This window comes from Pelmatolapia mariae, linkage group LG17, assembly GCF_036321145.2.
Source record: "Pelmatolapia mariae isolate MD_Pm_ZW linkage group LG17, Pm_UMD_F_2, whole genome shotgun sequence".
Taxonomy (NCBI): domain Eukaryota; kingdom Metazoa; phylum Chordata; class Actinopteri; order Cichliformes; family Cichlidae; genus Pelmatolapia; species Pelmatolapia mariae.
In genome coordinates, this window is record NC_086242.1 from 33,944,367 (window position 1) to 33,962,062 (window position 17,696).

At 40.4% G+C, this 17,696-nt stretch overlaps 1 protein-coding gene across 1 annotated transcript in view; it reads left to right on the forward strand.

Moving 5' to 3' along the window:
* Positions 1–17,696, forward strand: part of cachd1 (cache domain containing 1) — a 96,910-nt gene that overhangs the window by 14,432 nt on the left and 64,782 nt on the right. Inside the window, exon 2 of the mRNA XM_063460289.1 lies at positions 17,175–17,237. Coding sequence (XP_063316359.1) covers positions 17,175–17,237 — 63 coding nt within the window. The remainder of the gene's footprint in view (positions 1–17,174; positions 17,238–17,696) is intronic.

Consider the following 17,696-nt stretch of genomic DNA (forward strand, 5'->3'; position numbering starts at 1 on the left):
GTAACACGTTGTCAAAACACTAACCACACACACACAAATGCAAAATAAAGAAAGTCTTTGATGGTGTTTTATCCTTGATCTGAAGCAAGTAGGAGTTTTAATCCTGCTCTGTTTTCATGGCTCCCAGTCACAGGAGTGCAGCCAACACCTCTTACCTTTCCCGGAAACGTTAGTCTGTCTGCGTTACCTGGTCTATGTGTGAAAGCACTGTTAGGCTGATACTGAGCTCTGTGGGAACAGGTTCCTGTGTTCACTGGTGGCGTAGTCTGCGTCTGCGTGCGTTTGTGCCCACATTTGTAGTGGCGTACTGATTTACATTCCTCTGCACTGGGTTAGTTTTAGTGATGTGACTGTATATTGTAAAGTATGAGATAATGAAGGAACAAATAAAATGATTAACTTACTCAGTGGATCTAATTTTGACTTTAAAAAAAAAAAGTAAGGCACTCAAATAAAAAATGAGACCGACTTTTATAGTAAGTGTAAAATCATGGACGCATATCATCTACCTACCCATTCTTAGAATGTGAATATTATTTCGGTGTTTAATGAGGTGCCAAACCGAGCACATTGACCGCCGCAGCAGGAATGCCAAATGGGTGAATCTTCTTCGAGAGGAGTCGTCATATGTCTCCTGCATACATCATCAAAGAAGCACGTCTCTCCCCCTCCTGGCTTTTACAGCAGCAAAGCCATTTTCCATTTACATACTAGAAACTTGTGAATGTCCTTGGGGAACTCTCTCCCTCTCTCTCCCTTTTGAAAGCACTCATGCTCAAGCTTCTGCACACAGCAGCGATCGACTCATGAATCTGAATAGGAGAGGTTTTCGATGTTTAGACAGCTCAGGGAAAAAAACAAAACAAAAAAAACCCTGACACCCCCCCAACAGTTGACATGTTGATGAAACACTGTGTGTGTAGTGTGTGTGTGTGCGTGCCTTGGATTTACTATATATCTGTATCCTTTGCATATAGGAGAGTTCATATTGGTTTTTAACTCAAATTCTGTATTTGCACAAATTTCAGGTGAACTAGGTTGGACCCTTACTTAATAGTACTTTAAGTTGCTGCAGGCTTGTAGGTCCTGTGATGTTGAAACTGACATTGATGCATTGGTTTAATTCCTTTTCCTCAATTTAATGTGAGTAATCTGCATCTGCAGGTATTTAAAAAATACAAATAAACACCTTGGCAGTCATGTTTCTTTAAATTACCATACAGGAAATAGGCCTGTACTTGCTGGGGTGAGAACACTTTGCTTCACAGACTTGACAAAAGACAGGAGAATCTGCCAGAGGCTAAAGTTTCTCTTTATTCAGCCAGTTCCAGATGATTCATTCATTCATTTATTTATGGATAATAAGGGAGATGGCTTGCTTTGTTTTTCTTTTTTTTTTGTATTAGCCCTTTCCGACATCTGTGCTCACTCATTCTCCCTACCCTCCGGGAATTTAGTTGTTTCAATTCTGAGCTAAAGAGAATCTCATATGTGTGTCTATTCAAAACAGAAAACACATAGTTGGCTGCTGGTAAGAAGTGCTATAGGGAGAAAAATAAATAGTACATATCACTGCCCTTTCTTCTCATGAAGCTGCATCTCAAATCGTATTGCCTAGATAATCGCCCCTGTAAAGTCCCACATTTGAGCCCACACTAAAAAAAACACAAACAAAAAAACCTGACCTGGCAAAAACTGGTACCGACAATTTCTGAATAAAATATGTTGAGTATTTTTGTAGACAAAAAATTAAGAATGTTCTATTTTTATTCAGCTTGCATGTTGGATTGAAACAATATGACAAGTACCACAAAAACTAAAATATCAGTAGGCAATTAATCCAAATTTCCAACCGAGAAAACAGTTTAGTTAAACAGATGCATATTTTTCATTTCAAAGATTTTCACCACCTACCATTTTTGAGACCTACTGCCCTTAAGCAGTCTTTCAAACCATCCACCCATCCAGGTTTTTAGGCAAATATGAGATCGTAAAATAGATTATGTGATTGTAGATGAAATGACTCATATAATAGTGGTTTTCCTACTGTAATTTATGGATGTTATTCCCACCAATGTGTACAGACTCTATAGAGGCGGCGTTTATAATAGAAATTTCATAAAGGAAAAAGTTCTTTCAGAACTTAAACATAAACCTGAATGTACTTTAATATTACTCAGCACCTAAAAAGCAAAGCATTTTAACGTAACCATGTAGCACTAGTTAGCTTGTAAGCATAATTCCACTTGTGCTAGTTAAATAAATGTATGCTCGATTGCCAAATAATACATTTCTTCACCACAGATGAATAAGTGGAATGGACCGTCATCAGTTTCTTTTATTTATTTTATTACTTAGCCTGCCATCTAGCTAAGCTACCTTTAGATTGAGCTACGTGACATAAATGGGAGCTGCATACACTCTAATCAGAAGAGTCAGACGTGTTTGAGAGAGGATTGTTAAAGTCTGACTACTACTATTTGTTTTCACTAATAAATATATTTTATCGTGTTTTAGAAAGACAAAGGGGTTTGGCTCTCATTTGTTCCCCCTTTTCTGTTTTAATTCTGCCGTCAGCAGCTCTTCATGTTGCATTTGAAGCCTTTCTTCCGCCTGCCTTGATTTAGCTAAAGTTGGTGCAAGTGTTCAGTTAAGGAGCTTACATCTCAAAGGCGTGATTATGAAGGTAGAATCATTTCGACTCAGTGACTCTACAAACATAACTTTGGTTAAAAGCAGACAAACTTGAAGAAACAAGGGTGAGTAACATTGCTAATTACTCATGAGTAATGGATGTGAAAACATATGACATACAAGTATTTGCAGCGTGTTTGGGTTTGATTTGAAGCCAATGTGCCAACCACTTGATCACATCTTAAGTCCAAGGTCTATGTTAGGTCCAAGATAATCATTGGGCTCGCTGTAAGTCGTATTTCTTTCCCTAACCAAAGGTCTACATAAGAGTTTCTGGGCCTATCAACTGCACTCCACGCGCGCCAAAACCAACAGGTGCACATGTCTAATCTCTCTTTGTTTGCATTTCTTTTTCTGCCTCTGTCTTTTTCCTTCTCCGCCTTTGATCTCTTCAGAGACTCTCAACCTCAAACACCAGCTCTCCCTGCTTTTATCATGGGTCACTTTTGTGTCGTCATCTGCTTGATCACTGTTCATTTCTTCCTCTTCCTACTTTAATCCTCTCTTTCCATTTTTTTTTCTTTCTCTATGTCTCTCTTCCTCCTCTGCCTAGACTAATTTTCACCGTTTTCTGTCAGGCAGGGTCGCTATCCTGTGAGATAGTTTTCCTACAAATTGAACAGGTAAAAGAGGAAATTTGTGTGTGTGTGTGTGCATTTTATGTGTGTACTTTGGCAGTGAGGTTTCCTGCCGCAAATGAGGGTCACAACTCAAAAACTGTCCTCCTTTTTATATAATCCGCTCATGTACAGACACAGAGCGTTTGCCAATTTAAACTGTTCAGGTGTCAAACAAGAATGAACAAACTTCTCAACGTGTGATGTCTCAAGCTGTGTTATTTGTTCCATCCTCATGTGTACGTCTATATGACTGTGCATAAATGTCCTTATATATTTCTGTAATTTGGCCAAGCATGGGTTCGCTGTTTTTCTTCCTCACCACAGCTCCCAGGTTACCTCCCTTGGCACGCAAAAGTAGCCAACACAAATCCTGCATCCAGTTAATCATCTCATGCCATAAATACGAATGCTGTGCTATAGCAGTGCTGTGTTACACTGCAGTACTCATTATTCAGGCTGTAATGACCTCCAGTGTTAATAACAGTGCATTTATGAAAAATCCATTCGCCGCGTTGTCATTTGTATGTTACGGTTGATACCTGTTGCTTTATCAGGAAAATGTGTTTTGTACATTTAGTTTGACATGCACTGAATCTTTAGGAAGGTGTGTGTGGTGATTTTATTTTGTCCAAGTTAGGGAGTTTTCATTGCTTAACACAGACTACATTCAATTTAAGATCAATGTATTGACAGAACAGAGGCCTCTTATATGTTATGAAGCTTTACACCAGTAGGCAAAGATTGAAAACATTTTGTGGTTCAAAATGTGCAGAAAGTGGTATCTGCATGTGGTGGCTTTCTGGATCTATATTTGAAATGACACATTTTTACTGTTCAGGCTCAGCTCCCTGCATGCACGGGTGGGGCCCGCATTGCAACATGGGTGAGCCGTGATATGTTTAAATTTACAGTACAGTCATATTGTAACATTATGTTTCCTTTTTAAAAAAAACCTTATAGTTAGGGCTAGATCAGTTGACCCTGAAACCTCCCTTAGTTATGCTACTGTTTCGTCCTGTTTAAAGGGATTTCTTTTTTCCTTCCTTGCTCATAGTGGTTTGTGTGATTTCTCGGGTTTCTAATATTGTAGGAATTTTGCCATAGGATATAAAGTGCCCTGATGCAAATGTCATTGTGATTTGGTGTATTCTCTTTTAACATCAGGTATGACATAGATCCACTTTAAAACACTGCTGTTACCAGGAAATTCCATATTAACACAATATCAAGCTTTGCATCTACAATTTCATGAATACCTTTTGCAAAAAGTTGTGCATTTGACATTTTGTTTGCTTTTTGTCAAAAGTGTTGGGGTTAATCAGTACTTTCAGTCATGCCAGCAAGTGTCAGCAGCAGGGAGCTGTGCTAGTTTTGCTTTGCAAAGTCGAATCCAATGTCCTGTTGTTTAACCTTCCCTTTAGAGCGATCCTCGCTTTGGTTAATCAGTCCATGTAACTGCCTTTAGAGTACATGATTTAGAACAAAGCCCCATGACTATAGAGACCCTCTAACAGTGTCCAGACATGATCTCACATCAGGCTCAGAAACCTGAGAAGAAGACCACCCCAGGAACCTTTTCTTTTCTAGTCGTCGCTTATTATTCTTTATCTCTTTACCATCTCTCCTACCCACTCACATTTACCTGCCTACGGTACGCATGATGATCTAGAAATTTATCATTATTCGTATGAATCTCTGTATCACTCTCATAAGTGAGGGCCATTGCATAATTTGATTTCCTCTCTATAGTTTATTCATGTTTTTTTTATTATTATTTTTTAAATTTTATTGTACAGTGACTAGGGAGTCAGTTAGTACTGGTTCAAATGATGTTGACAATTTCAGTCGACGTTTGTGCCTTAATAATGCATTCATCAATGTCTGAAAAACTGCAAGTGAAAGCGCCTGCAGATGAGTGAACAGCATAGGAATGTGAACATAATCCAAGATAGTTTGTGCAGACAGCGCAGGCGCCCCATCTGATTGTCCCTTCACTTTTTTGCAAGGGAGGTGGGTGGGGGGATGGTTCTTAGTAGGAAACCTATAAAAGGTTTTTAATTTTATTAGTGCTGCGTGATGAGGCCTTTGAGCCATGCGGGTCAGCGGCTTACACTTTGTCAATCTCAGCATTTTCACACACTCTTTTGAGATCTCCAAGTTCAGCTCAAGAGTCAGTATGAAATTTTTGCCCTGCCAGGGTTACCACTAGGGTGTGACTGGGACTTGTGGTGCCAGACATTGCTGGCAAGCTGAGGTGGTTGAAGCCCGGTCCACAGGTGAAGTGTTTTGGAGACGCTGCTTGGTTTCTATGGCTGTGCCGCCTCTTGGCTCCAGGTGGGTCATTTGTCATTTCACTGGGAGCTGTAGTTTCTGAAAGGGATAATCCCCGAGACCTTATTTTTTTGACTTATGATGAACTTCTTAATAAAAATAAAAAATACTAGACATGTAGTACAATGTAAGTGTGGCTGATGCTTAACAGGAAATGACTCGCTCTTTCCCTCACTTTTCAGCTCCGTTACTATTATTTGAAGGTATTGATCAGATAACCCTTTAATAACCTGGTCAATACAGTAACTGACAAGTGTTTTTGTCATCAAGTATCCTTCTTAACGTGGTCCCTGTTCATTCAAACAAACAAACAAACAAGCACTGTGCAGCCCTGCACAGTGCTTGTTTGTTTTAACAAAAAACAAAAGTCATTTCTGAATGTCTTGATATAGAGAAAAAAAATCAAAGCACTTCTAAAAACAGTATTTTCTCATTATCATGTGTTCCTTTGTTCAAACTAATTTGACCACAGTGTGTGTGGTTTTGTCTTCGCCCTCTTTTAGTCCATAGATTTTTATCACCTTAATGGGGGTGCTCAGGTATGCAGCTTTGATCAGCCTTTGGAACATTTTCACATTGGCTCCACTTTAGCAGCAAGATGTTATTCCCATAACCCACTGCAGGCCCGATGCCACTGCAGACACGTATTATATTTATATAAAATAAAATATAGTTTGTGTGGGGGGTGTAAAAAGGCTATCTCTAAGATGGTACATTTTGCACCATCCTTAAAACTATGTAATCTTTTATGAACAGTTAGCAACGTCCTTATTAAGAATTAGTTTTTCATAAGGTTTCAGTATATCCAATTAGTCAGCTGTTAGTGTGTGGTTGCTGTGGCCTGAGGCCTTGTTTTAATGACTCGATTGCCTTGACTTCAAAGACCTCGTGTGGTGAAAACCATAAGGTAATGACTTGTGACCAAAGCCTCATACCACATGTACTTTGACAGGCACACCCCACAGTTTGTGCTACGAGGAAGAAGCCGGATAATGGGACAAAACTGCAACCTTTGAGTGATGTGTGCTAGGATGCAGTCGCATCAGTTTTTTTAAACTGTGATTCTTTTTTTAAAAATTATTATTATTATAAGACCTTCTCATTTCTGCCACCGGTTGGTGCACAATACACTTAACAACTGAGTCCTAATTTTTTAACACTGTTTGCCAGACCTAAGAGAGGTGTTTCCAATATCCCTGTGTTGGTGTTGTTTCTGGGCAATCATAATTAATGTTGGTCCCAGATATTCAAAGCTGAAAGTGACCAATCACATTGTTATATGTGACTGGTTATTGTGATATTGTCATAATGTTGGAAAATGTGTGGGGGGGGGGGGAACCTGCCAGTGTCCACCAACATTAATGATCCTGGAATACCACAAACAACCTTGCCTTTAAGATAATGTAGATTATAATTGTCTTTGTCCTGTCTTCTTTGTCCTGTCTTCTTTCCCTCACCCTCAACCAGTCGTGGCAGATGGCTGCCCCTCCCTGAGCCTGGATCTGCTAGAGGTTTCTTCCTGTTAAAAGGGAATTTTTCCTTCCCACTGTTGCCAAAGTGCTTGCTCAAAGGGGGTCATATGATTGTTGGGGTTTTCTCTCTATTATTGTAGGGTCTCACCTTACAATATAAAGAGCCTTGACGTGACTGCTGTTGTGATTTGGCGCTGTATAAATAAAACTGAGTCACATTGAATTGAATGTAGCTAGGTTATGTCAGTGTTCTTGAGTGTGGACTAGTGCTAGGCCACAGTTCCACCTTTTACCGTGCCATGTTTTGTCTACTGTACTTACAAGTATATTGTGAGCTAGCAAAGACATTGTCCACCACATGGCTGCACCGCAGTTGTGTTTTCTGTTTATTTAACTCTCCCAGTTTGTTCTGTTGAAATAGCAACCTCTTGATTTTGTGGGAAAGCACAACATTAAGTTGATGAAAGAGAGGATAAAGTAACGAAACTGAAATGCAGCTTAGCTATTGTTTTTAAATGAGGGCAAAACTATTTAGTTCCACAAACAAGTCCTCATGCCAGTCTTCTGTTACGCATTACTGCCACTTCATTATTATCTGCCAAAGTTAAAGGAAAAAAAGTTGATCAAATGTTAATATCTGACATCTTTTTTTGCGACCTTAGTTTTATTTAAATGTTGTCCTCTAGCTTTCAAGGCTTATTTCAATCTGCATTCCTTTCCCTCCTATCTTTCTCCTCTCTTTACTGCTCTAGTCTGACCCAGCCCCACTTTTTCCTAGTTTTTTCTTGTTCCCCCTCCTCTACTCCTCCACCCTCCGTTCCCTCCCTTGTTTTCTCTCACATGTGGAAAGCATTATATCCTGTCTGGTGGAGAGAGGGAGAGAGCGCAAACTTCCCAGTCTGAGACTGAGAGCTTCTTGGAGAGGCCCAGGGGCGGTGGGTAGTGTTAGGGTTTATATGGTGGTGACTCCCGCTCTCTTTCTCTCAGGCCTCATGCTGTTTGGATAAAAAAAGGGGGGTTTGTTTTTTCAACGCACCACAGCACCCTATAGCTGACAGGCTTCACCCTCCCAGTGCATTAGACTGGAGGACACCCTGGAGAAAGTCCAGTCAGAATTTATCAGTACAGGCACCGGCTCCCCTCACACACCCCAGCATATGTCAGGTGAATTATATGTAAAGTTTCAAGCTGAAAATATGTCTGCCTTGTTTCCTTTCTAGGAATAGATCAGAGCAGATTTATTACACTTTTGTTTCCCAAGTAGTTTTTATTTTCATTTTTGTGGATTTGCTCATTTCATCTTAGATTTTATAGATGGAAAATGTTTAGTTTAGCTTTTTTTATGAGTTGAGTGTCAGTTTCAGTTTTTCTTTTAACGTTATCAATAACAGGGCATTTTACAGGCCCTGATTTTTTTTTTCAGAAGTTAAGAACAAGTCTTACTGTACAAACGCAACACTTTTTGAAAAGCGGTTGACTCGCATGTCAGACGCTTAGCATTAAAATTGTCATGTAGACACTCCAAGTCTAAATAAACACTGCGCCAAAGATTTTATTTTATTTTAGATATATTTTTTTTATATACCTCTGGTTTTACTTTTTGGTTTCAGTTTTCACTAATGCAAAAAAGCGGCATTTTTCTCAGTTCCTTAGAAATCCTATATATAATTTACCAAAATATCAACAATAATTCCCCCCCCCCCCCCCCCCCCCCCCCCCCAAAAAAAAAAAAAAGAATTTGGCCATTTCCAAAGAAGAACTTTCATCAGTATAGAACTAGATCACACTTAATCTCTACTGCAATCCACAGATTTGTGGATTTCTGCAGGTAAAGCCACATTAAGTTGGTTTCTGTACTCTCCTTTGCGTCTTCATCATAGTTTTGTTTCGTTTTAGTTTTTGTAGAACAGGAACAGTGGGCTAATAAGGATAACTTAACTTCTGAAGCTTGGGCCTGGAGAGCTGCTGGGCTGAATAAATGTGAAGAATTTAGAATGGACATCAGGACTGTTCCAAGTGCATCCTGGGAATGAAAGCTTTCCTTAAAAAAGCTGTTTTATGGAGATATAAAATCTAGGTGTATGCAGTCCTCCCAGCACACACTTTTCCAACATAAACATTCATAGGACATAAATACATGTTGAGAAAATTGAAAATGCTACCCCAGTCAATCCGATATGACTGAACTGCAAAGAATCCTTTGAATAGCCGCTAAAGTGCACGCTTGCTCTCCCCACACTAACACAGTGTGTGGGCTTGGGCTTTGGGGCCATCGCCTCAGGTTGTCTGTTAGTTAGGGCCAAATTAATTTGTGTGAATCTAACACCCCCCCCCAATGCAGCAACAAGCAGTTGGCAGACACTGACGGACGGTCATTTAATTAACCGACCTGCTCCACTGGGTTGAAATGGAGACGCACTTAATTAGTGAGGGTTTGGTTTCTCTATGGCCATTATACTGGCATTTAGAGATCCATCTTTGACATGTCTTTTCTTACTGTACTCCCTCCCTCTTCTCCTCCTCTTTCATGGTTTTTTTTTTTACATTGATGCATAGAAATGAATCAAAAAAGTAAGACTGGATCTTTGACAGGCTTAACATGCTTTTAAACAAAAAAAAAACCCAAAAACCCCCCCCCCAAAACCTAAGCCTTGTAAACAGCTTGGAAAAGTTTAACCTGAGAAGATTGGATAGCCATAGCTGTGACATTATCAATCAGGAGCTACTTATAGGACTTGGATTGGTCTGATCTGGCTGTGGATTAACAGACAGGTGTGGTGAGATGGTGATTGTGTAAATGGTGTGAATTCCTTGCAGCATGGTTCGATCATTTTTGGTGTAAATTTTATTTTTAATTCCCATCTAATCACATTTATTTTACTGATTTGAATAAAAATAAAAGTGCTTTTATTTCGTTAATATGTGGCATTTGGCTCTGACTAGAGAAGTGCTTTTAATATTTGGCTTCTCACTGAGCTGCAGAATTAAAAGGAGCTTCGTTATATTTTGTAAAACATTGCTGTTAGTGCACCAGGTTCACCCCCAAAGGAAATGAATACGTCCTTAGGCTTTCTACTTCTCTTCTTCTGACCTGTGTGTTGTGGAGCTGCAAACTGCAGGTGTAATTATTTCAGCCCTTTTTGGCTGCCTTGGGAAAATACAAAAATTGGGCTCCTGCTCTCTCTTCCTTGCCTTTCCTCCCCCAGTTGCCTGTTTCCTGACTTTGTAGCATTCAGAAAAAAAAGAGAAAAAAAAAGAATATGGGAGGCGAGGATGGGGATAAACACATGGCAAGGGTCTGGGGGAAAACAAACACACATGCACACACATCAGAGGAGGAACTCTAATGCTGCATCCTCGGCCCCCAGCCCTCTGTAGTGCCATGAGCTGGGAGTTGGCTGGGAAGCAGGGAGGAAGCAAGGGAGAGGGTAAAAAAAGGAGAGAAGCTGTGTACCAGCAGCATGGAGGAAGAAGCCGTTACTGTCCCTTGGGCTTTAATATTAAGGCTTTATCTGTCAGCTGTATGGAAACCAGTCTCTCTGGCCCTACAGCTCCAACACATCTACACAGGCTGGATTTAAATTGTCTGTGGATGAATGTGACCTTCACCTTCATGGAGATTTCTTACAGTAGGTTGAGCAACACACATGTACAAAGGCACTCTGCAGTTTCTCTTTTTTATAGCAGTCATACCTATTTGATTCAGCTGGCACATGGTGAATATGAATTTGTGTCTCAGTGAGGCTCCCAGTTTGCCCTGTAGTGTGTTCACCGATGAACCACGGACCACTAAAGACAGCCCTGAAGACAGGATTAGAGAGAGAGAGAGTGAGAGTGTGTGCGTGTGTGTGTGTGTGTGCGTGTGTGCGTGTGTGTGTGTGTGCGTGCGTGTGTGTGTGTGTGTGCGTGCGCGCATCTTTGTATACAGGCTTGCTTGTGCAATTCCAGCCCCACTCTTTGAAGATCGATGAATTGCTAATATGTTCATTCCCGATCCGACGACTTCTGCTTCTTATCTTCCTTATTTTTTGCCTTTCCTTAATTTTTATTCTCCGCAGTCTTTTTCTTTACTACTAGTTTTTCCTTTTTGAAAAAAAAAAAAAACCTACACGAATGACTCTCTAAGTCTCCATCATGTGGTTGGTGTCATCAGTCTTCTGTCTGGATTTTCTTCCCTGCATCCCTGGGAACAGAAGACTCACTTTAAATAAGAAGAGCCTCTTATGGTAGTTTGACATCCCCAAGAGGGCCTGACTGAGGAGATGAAGTGGTAGAGCTAATTAAATGGATACATATGGTTCCAGTGTTGATATGAGATGGGTGCAAAGAGGATGCGAAAGTTAAGGAGAAATCTAAGGCAGTCTACTATAGAACTGCAAAAGGCTGTGACGTGTTAATCATTTTCTCTTCCTGCAACTGAGAAAATAAATAAAGCAGTGAAAAAGTTTAAAGGAGTCAGATATTCTCATAAGTGAGGGCAGTATTTCCCTGTATGTCTCAGCATACATGAATTATCCACAGTAAATGTACCATAGCTCTGAAAAGCTATCAAGTCCCGATATTTAGTTAGTGGAAGCTCACAGTTTGAGCTTCCACTAAGGTTTGGGCATTCCTGGGAAGCACTCATCTGTGTCTAGGATTAACCCCATGGTGAATGGCTTTAAAAACTGGCCTAATGAGTCGAAGGCTGGAGCTCTGCAATCAATGCACAAGTCATCTGAATGCAATGCTTCCCATGTAGAGCCAGGGTTAGCCTTTTTGATGTGTCATTAGAGACATGCGTTTTGGACCTTGCAGCAGTGCAATCAAATCAAAATGTTATATCTGGATGACATTTTGTCACTAAAGGCAAATGTTATTTAAAAAAAACAACTCTTTTATCACAAATTTTAAACGTAAGACAATTTAGTATGTTAGTGGCAAGGGAAAACATTTACTGTTGCGTGAATTGTATGGAACTTTTATATTTGGAAATACAGATGAGGACAAAACTAATAGCCCTCACTTCCCCATGAAATTGTTTTTCTTTCCTCAATTTTTAACCAAGGGATAATTCAAAAAAGTGTTTTGAATTAGAATTATTTTGTGAAAACAAAACACCAAAAAGGACCAGGAGAAGTATATTAGCCCCCTGAAAAACTGACCGTTATTGAGCTACAGCACAGACCATTGCTGTGCAATGATGTGCTTTAATTTTGTAGTGCTCACAGCTTGTGAAATGAAGCTGAAACTGAGGCATATTTTATTTACACACAGTATACAAACTCCATCAAAGGTTTGAGCTGTCACTTGAAAAAGGCAACCCATGGAAAAACAAGATAAATCAGTTAAGACTTGAGAAAAATATTTTTTTTATGCTCACAAAACATGAGATTGATATACAAAGTTATCACAGCATTTCCAAGTGTCACAAACTGGAGTGAGAAATATCAAGAAGTATCAAAGAGAGCCACACAGCGCGGAACAAGCCTGACAGAGGAAGAAAGTAGAAGATTTCCAAGACTCTGAAAGGAAAAGTAGTGAGAGATGTGTCTAAAGACCTCAGAACAACTGCCAAGACACTACTGAATGACTTGCCATGTCAGGAATTGTAGTCTCAATGATAAAAATCATTAGAACCCTATGCAGGAATGGACCGTGAGGTTGCAGACCAAGAAAAGCTCCACTCCTACAAAAGATGCCCCTTTAAGTTAGACTGAGGAATGTTAAAGACAGCCTGTTGAGATTATACATAATGGAAGCACATCCTTTGGTCCAATGTGACAAAATTAGAGCTCTTTGACCTAAGAGATGATATAGCGAAAGAATGGAGGAGTGTACAGCCCAAAAAACAGTGAAACACAAGGGTGGGAGTATTATGCTGTGGGAAAGCCTTAGTGTGTGTAGAACTGTCAATCTCCTCAAGGTGAAAGGAAGCACAGAGATAGAAGGATATCAGAAGTCAGTAGTAAAACGGGGTCTCGGTCATTGCAAAGTGACACCAACCCATAACCTACATTGGTGAAGAACTACCTCCAGAAGACCAAAGTGAACGTCACTGACTGGCCTGCACAAAGCCCTGATTTGAATCCCATTGAAAATCTGTGTGGTGAAGACCAAGATCGATGCAAGAAGACCATCAAATCTGGAGAAGCTTGAGAGATTTACCAGAGAGTGGCCTGGAATTTGTCAGGATATGTGAATGAAGCTTAAAACAAATGACTTATCAAGCAAAAAAGATACCCAACTGAAAATTGGCATCAGGGGAGCTAATAATTTTGAAGCAAATTAAAAAAAGAGTGTAAGCATTCAAAATAAAACTAGGATGTTTGGAAAAGGTGGTCCTCCCTGAGCCTGGTTCTGTCAGAGGTTTCTTCCTGTTAAATGGGAGTTTTTCCAAGTGCCTGCTCATAGGGGGTCATCTTTTCATTGGTCTTTTCTCTCTATTATGATAGTGTCTTCACCTTACAATTTAAAACACAGGGATCTGTTTTTGGGATTTAACGATCTATAAATGAAACTCAATTGAATGAAAGTATTAAAATAAAAATAAAAAACACACACACACGGTTAAACATTAACACAGTTCCAAAGTTTCCACTAGAATGCTCTTTGTTTGAAAAAGGTCTTGTTGTGCGTCAGACATCTAAAATGAACATTTGTGTCATTTTCTGGTATTTGTAATTTGTCTTCTTTCATGATGCTGAGGTTTACCCAACAGAGTAAGCTACAAGGTGTGTAGGGAAGTCTGAGTGTCCCCTGGCACTCCAGTTTTGTGCATGTGTGATTATGGGTCACAGGAGGCCACAGGACCGTGGTGGCCCGAGCAGCCTCAGGCGTCTCAGGTTTCAGAGCTGAGCATTCCTCTCCAGCTGCTCCATAGCTGTGAAAACCGCAAAGCAGCTCTAACAACAAACACTCTAGGCACTGGGGGGAAAGCCGGCTAACCTGTGGCTAATCAGCAACAACCGCTCTGCTCTCTTCAGGATTTGTTCGCAGTTTCTCAAGAAATTGCTAAATGGAAAAACACGTAGTTCCCCTTCACAGTGCCTACTCCTCCCCCTTTCTCCTTCTCTTTTGTTATTGCAGTCTTTAAGTTTTAAAAGTGATTGCTGCTAAGTGGCGGAAGCTCTGTTTGAGTGTACTTTGGTCATGTTTATTTGACAGTTCCACGTATTGGACCTTCGTCTCCCCCCCACCCACCCAAGAAGGGCGTGGAACTGTAGACTGTCTGGGCTTGGTGTTGCACTTTGCAAATAACTCAGTAGTGAAATGTGCTCGTGTGTTTGTAATAACACAATTAAAGTGTTTTGTGTGTTAGTCACTTGCTCTGTAAAATGAAATGAATATGCACAAAAGCAATCACTAGTAACGAGGACTACTGACTCCCATTTACACACTCAAAACTCAAAATTGTGTGTTTATTCCAGCCAGTGTTTATAAGCCATATTGGAAATAATTGAATTGTCAGAAATTTCATTTCATACTTAATCTACCAGTATAAGCTGAAAAGACTCATTATGAATCAGAAGAGAGCATTGTGCAGAGGTTTCAGCGAACAGTTGTATCTGTTTGTGCGTCTCCATCACTGACTGACAATATATTTGTCCTTTTTATTAGATTACATTATTTCCTAGTTAGAGTGGCAAATATTTGTTGATTTTCTGCTTTCTATTACTTTAATCCCCCCATCCCAAAACAAGTCTCTTGGTCTTCTTCTGTCCAACATCCTTTATTAGTACATAAGCATTGGAGCCCTCCCCCCATCCTGTAATCATCCTTTGTTGTGTTTCTAACTTGAAACTTCTAGCACAGTTCCAATTACAATGGGAAGAAAGGGAGGAAAGCATACATAGATTATATAGGCAAAAGTGTTTGGCCATACCGCATAATCATTTTCTTTCTGGACTTTGGCCTGGGCCTTGTAGTTGCAGTGAAGAGAAATTTTTGTGCCTCCCAAGACATTTATGGATGATTTTCTGCTTCCAATGTTGTGGGAACAGTTCTGTCTCCGCATGATTTTGCCCCAGTGCATAAAACATGGTCCATGAAGGCATGGTTGGATGAGTTTGGTGTGGAAGAACTTAACTGACCCCCACAAAGCCCCGACCTCAACCCCGTCAAACACCTTTTGGATGAACTAGAATGGAGAATGGGAGTATTCAGTGTCACAATGCATAAAAATTTTCCATAGACACGCTCTCTAAATTCTTGTGGAAAGCCTTAGCAGAAGAACAAATGCTGTTATAGGTACAAAAGGGTGGGTGAATTTTAGAAAAAGCTAATGCGGGTGTTGTGTGTAGGTGGCCCAATACTTTTCTTGTTGTACTGTATGTTCCAAGTGTTAAAGGAAAGGTTCCTCTGATGCTGAGGCACAATATCTTCAATGATAAAATGTCTTAAAGCGTAAACTGCTTGACAACTGAGCTCACTTTTCACCAGATATACCCTGAAACAGAGACATGTCTAACTATGGCAGAAGTCCATAGTAACACAAATCCAGGTTTAGTTTATTTAAGTTGCAATCTGGGTAATTGGTGTCCTCTGGAATGTGTCTGACAAAAGGTGTGGACAGGCATCAGGAAATGGTTGGAGTGTAGAAACCAGACAATTTAAGGCTTTGTGTACGGTGGGGCAGCTTACCATGAAACACCTGCCCGCCTGCTGCCTCAACACAAACATTAGTTGTTCTGTGTTTGTAGCTGACACATGGCACCGGTGCCTGTGTTTAACAAGTGTGTATGTGTAAATAAGTAGGAGAAAAAGAGAGAGAGAGCAAATATACAAGACTCGAGAGACCATCTGAATAAATGTCTGCATGTTTCTGTGTGTCAGAGCAGGTCTGTATTTAGGCGGCTCATATAATGTTTTTCTGGGGCTCTCTGAGTGCTGAGGTCACAGCCGGACTCATTTTCTCCATGCCTTAATGCACCACTCCACATCCTCTCTGCTTAACAATATAAATCAGGAACTGTTAAAAATGTTTCAGCCTAGAAGGCGAAGGGAGGGAAATTTAACATCATCTTGCAATTCGAACTCATAAAAACCTTCATTTTTATGCTACGGCTGACTTCTAGACTCGGGCAGGCGTTTCCCCTCCCAACTAAGAAACTGATGCAGTTGACAGGACTGTCTGGGGTTGTTTTGGCAGGTAGTCAGGTTCATCATTCTCTCTGGGCCGCTAATAAAATGGATCCAGACGCACTCGTCTCAACAGAGAAATGCAACAGCACTACTGCCAGTGTTTACCTTGTCTTTTCTTTTCTCTTTCCTCCTCATCTCTTGATTGATGAAGATAGCTGGATGCTATTAATTCAATGTAGTCTCACAGCATCATCATGCAACAATGGGAACCCCCCCATATAACTTCTTCTTCATCCAACTTGTAGGTGTTGCAAAGCTCTGAGAAGTAACATTAATGATGCTTTCACCGTACTCACACGAGCCAAGGAGCCAAAATATGCAACAGGCTGCCAGAGCCCAGCGACTAAACGCTGGATGGAATGTAACTATTCTTAGCTGACACTGTTAGACAAATCCAAATATCTGGCCTTAGAAAAATCTTCTCACGTGGCTTTTTTGTTTTGTAATTGTGCTAGCATATTCTGCTCTAGAGTGTACTTTCTTGATTTCAGTTTTAAACACAAACAGCCAATCAAGGAGCACTAAATACAGGTGGCAAGAAAATGCAGACTAACATTCACCTAACTGTAATTTAAAGTATTATAAAAAATAAAGGGAATGGGGTTCCGATTAAAGAATTGGCCTCAAATGTTTTGAGACTTTTTCCAGTTCTGGCTGCAGCGGACACATTTAGTTCTTCACCCAGCCGTGGTGATGGCTTCATTAGAGCTAGAGAGCTTAATTAGCTTTAATGCCATGTACGCAGGAACAGGTCCTGGTTTGACTGGATTCCTCAGAAATATAAGGAAGCGCAATGATGTAAATAAAAAAAGAGTTTTACAGTTTGTTAATGAAAAAGGTTTCCTTTAAGGTGATGGATTTGAGTTATTGGATCTCGGTCAGCGTTCCTCGTGATCTAACGTCACTCTCTCTGCTTGGTTCCCTCTCTTTACAGAGGATTTTCAGCTCGTTCGTGTACACCGAGAAGACATCAAACGGAGAGACAGAAGTGCAGCAGGTGAGTAACAAAAGCTTCCTCTGTCGTGCGTGCTTGTGTGTGTGTGCGTGCCTTCCTGGCCATGGACGGTGCCTGTCATGTGCAGAGTTGAGCCCAGCAGCGCTGAACACATGCACCAGCCATCAGAGGAAAAAGGGGGTGTATTAAAATTCTATGGCTGCTGTCTCATTGGCTTTGAAGTTCTCTGCCTGTTTTTCCACTTGTCTGTGCTCCCTCTCTCATTCCCCCCTCTCTCTCTCTTCCCATCTCCCTCTGCTCACAATGTGAGCACATAGCTTTCAGTCAGACAGAATAATAAAAAAAGAAAACCTTGAAGGAAAGATGAACAGAGCACATTCGAGAAATGAATGATTTGTTTAAAAAAAAAAAAAGACCCCACCTTCCCCCAGTCCAAGAGCTTTTTTTGGTTGTGAATTAAAAAAAACAGTATGCACAGAATCCCTGGCATCCTATGTCATA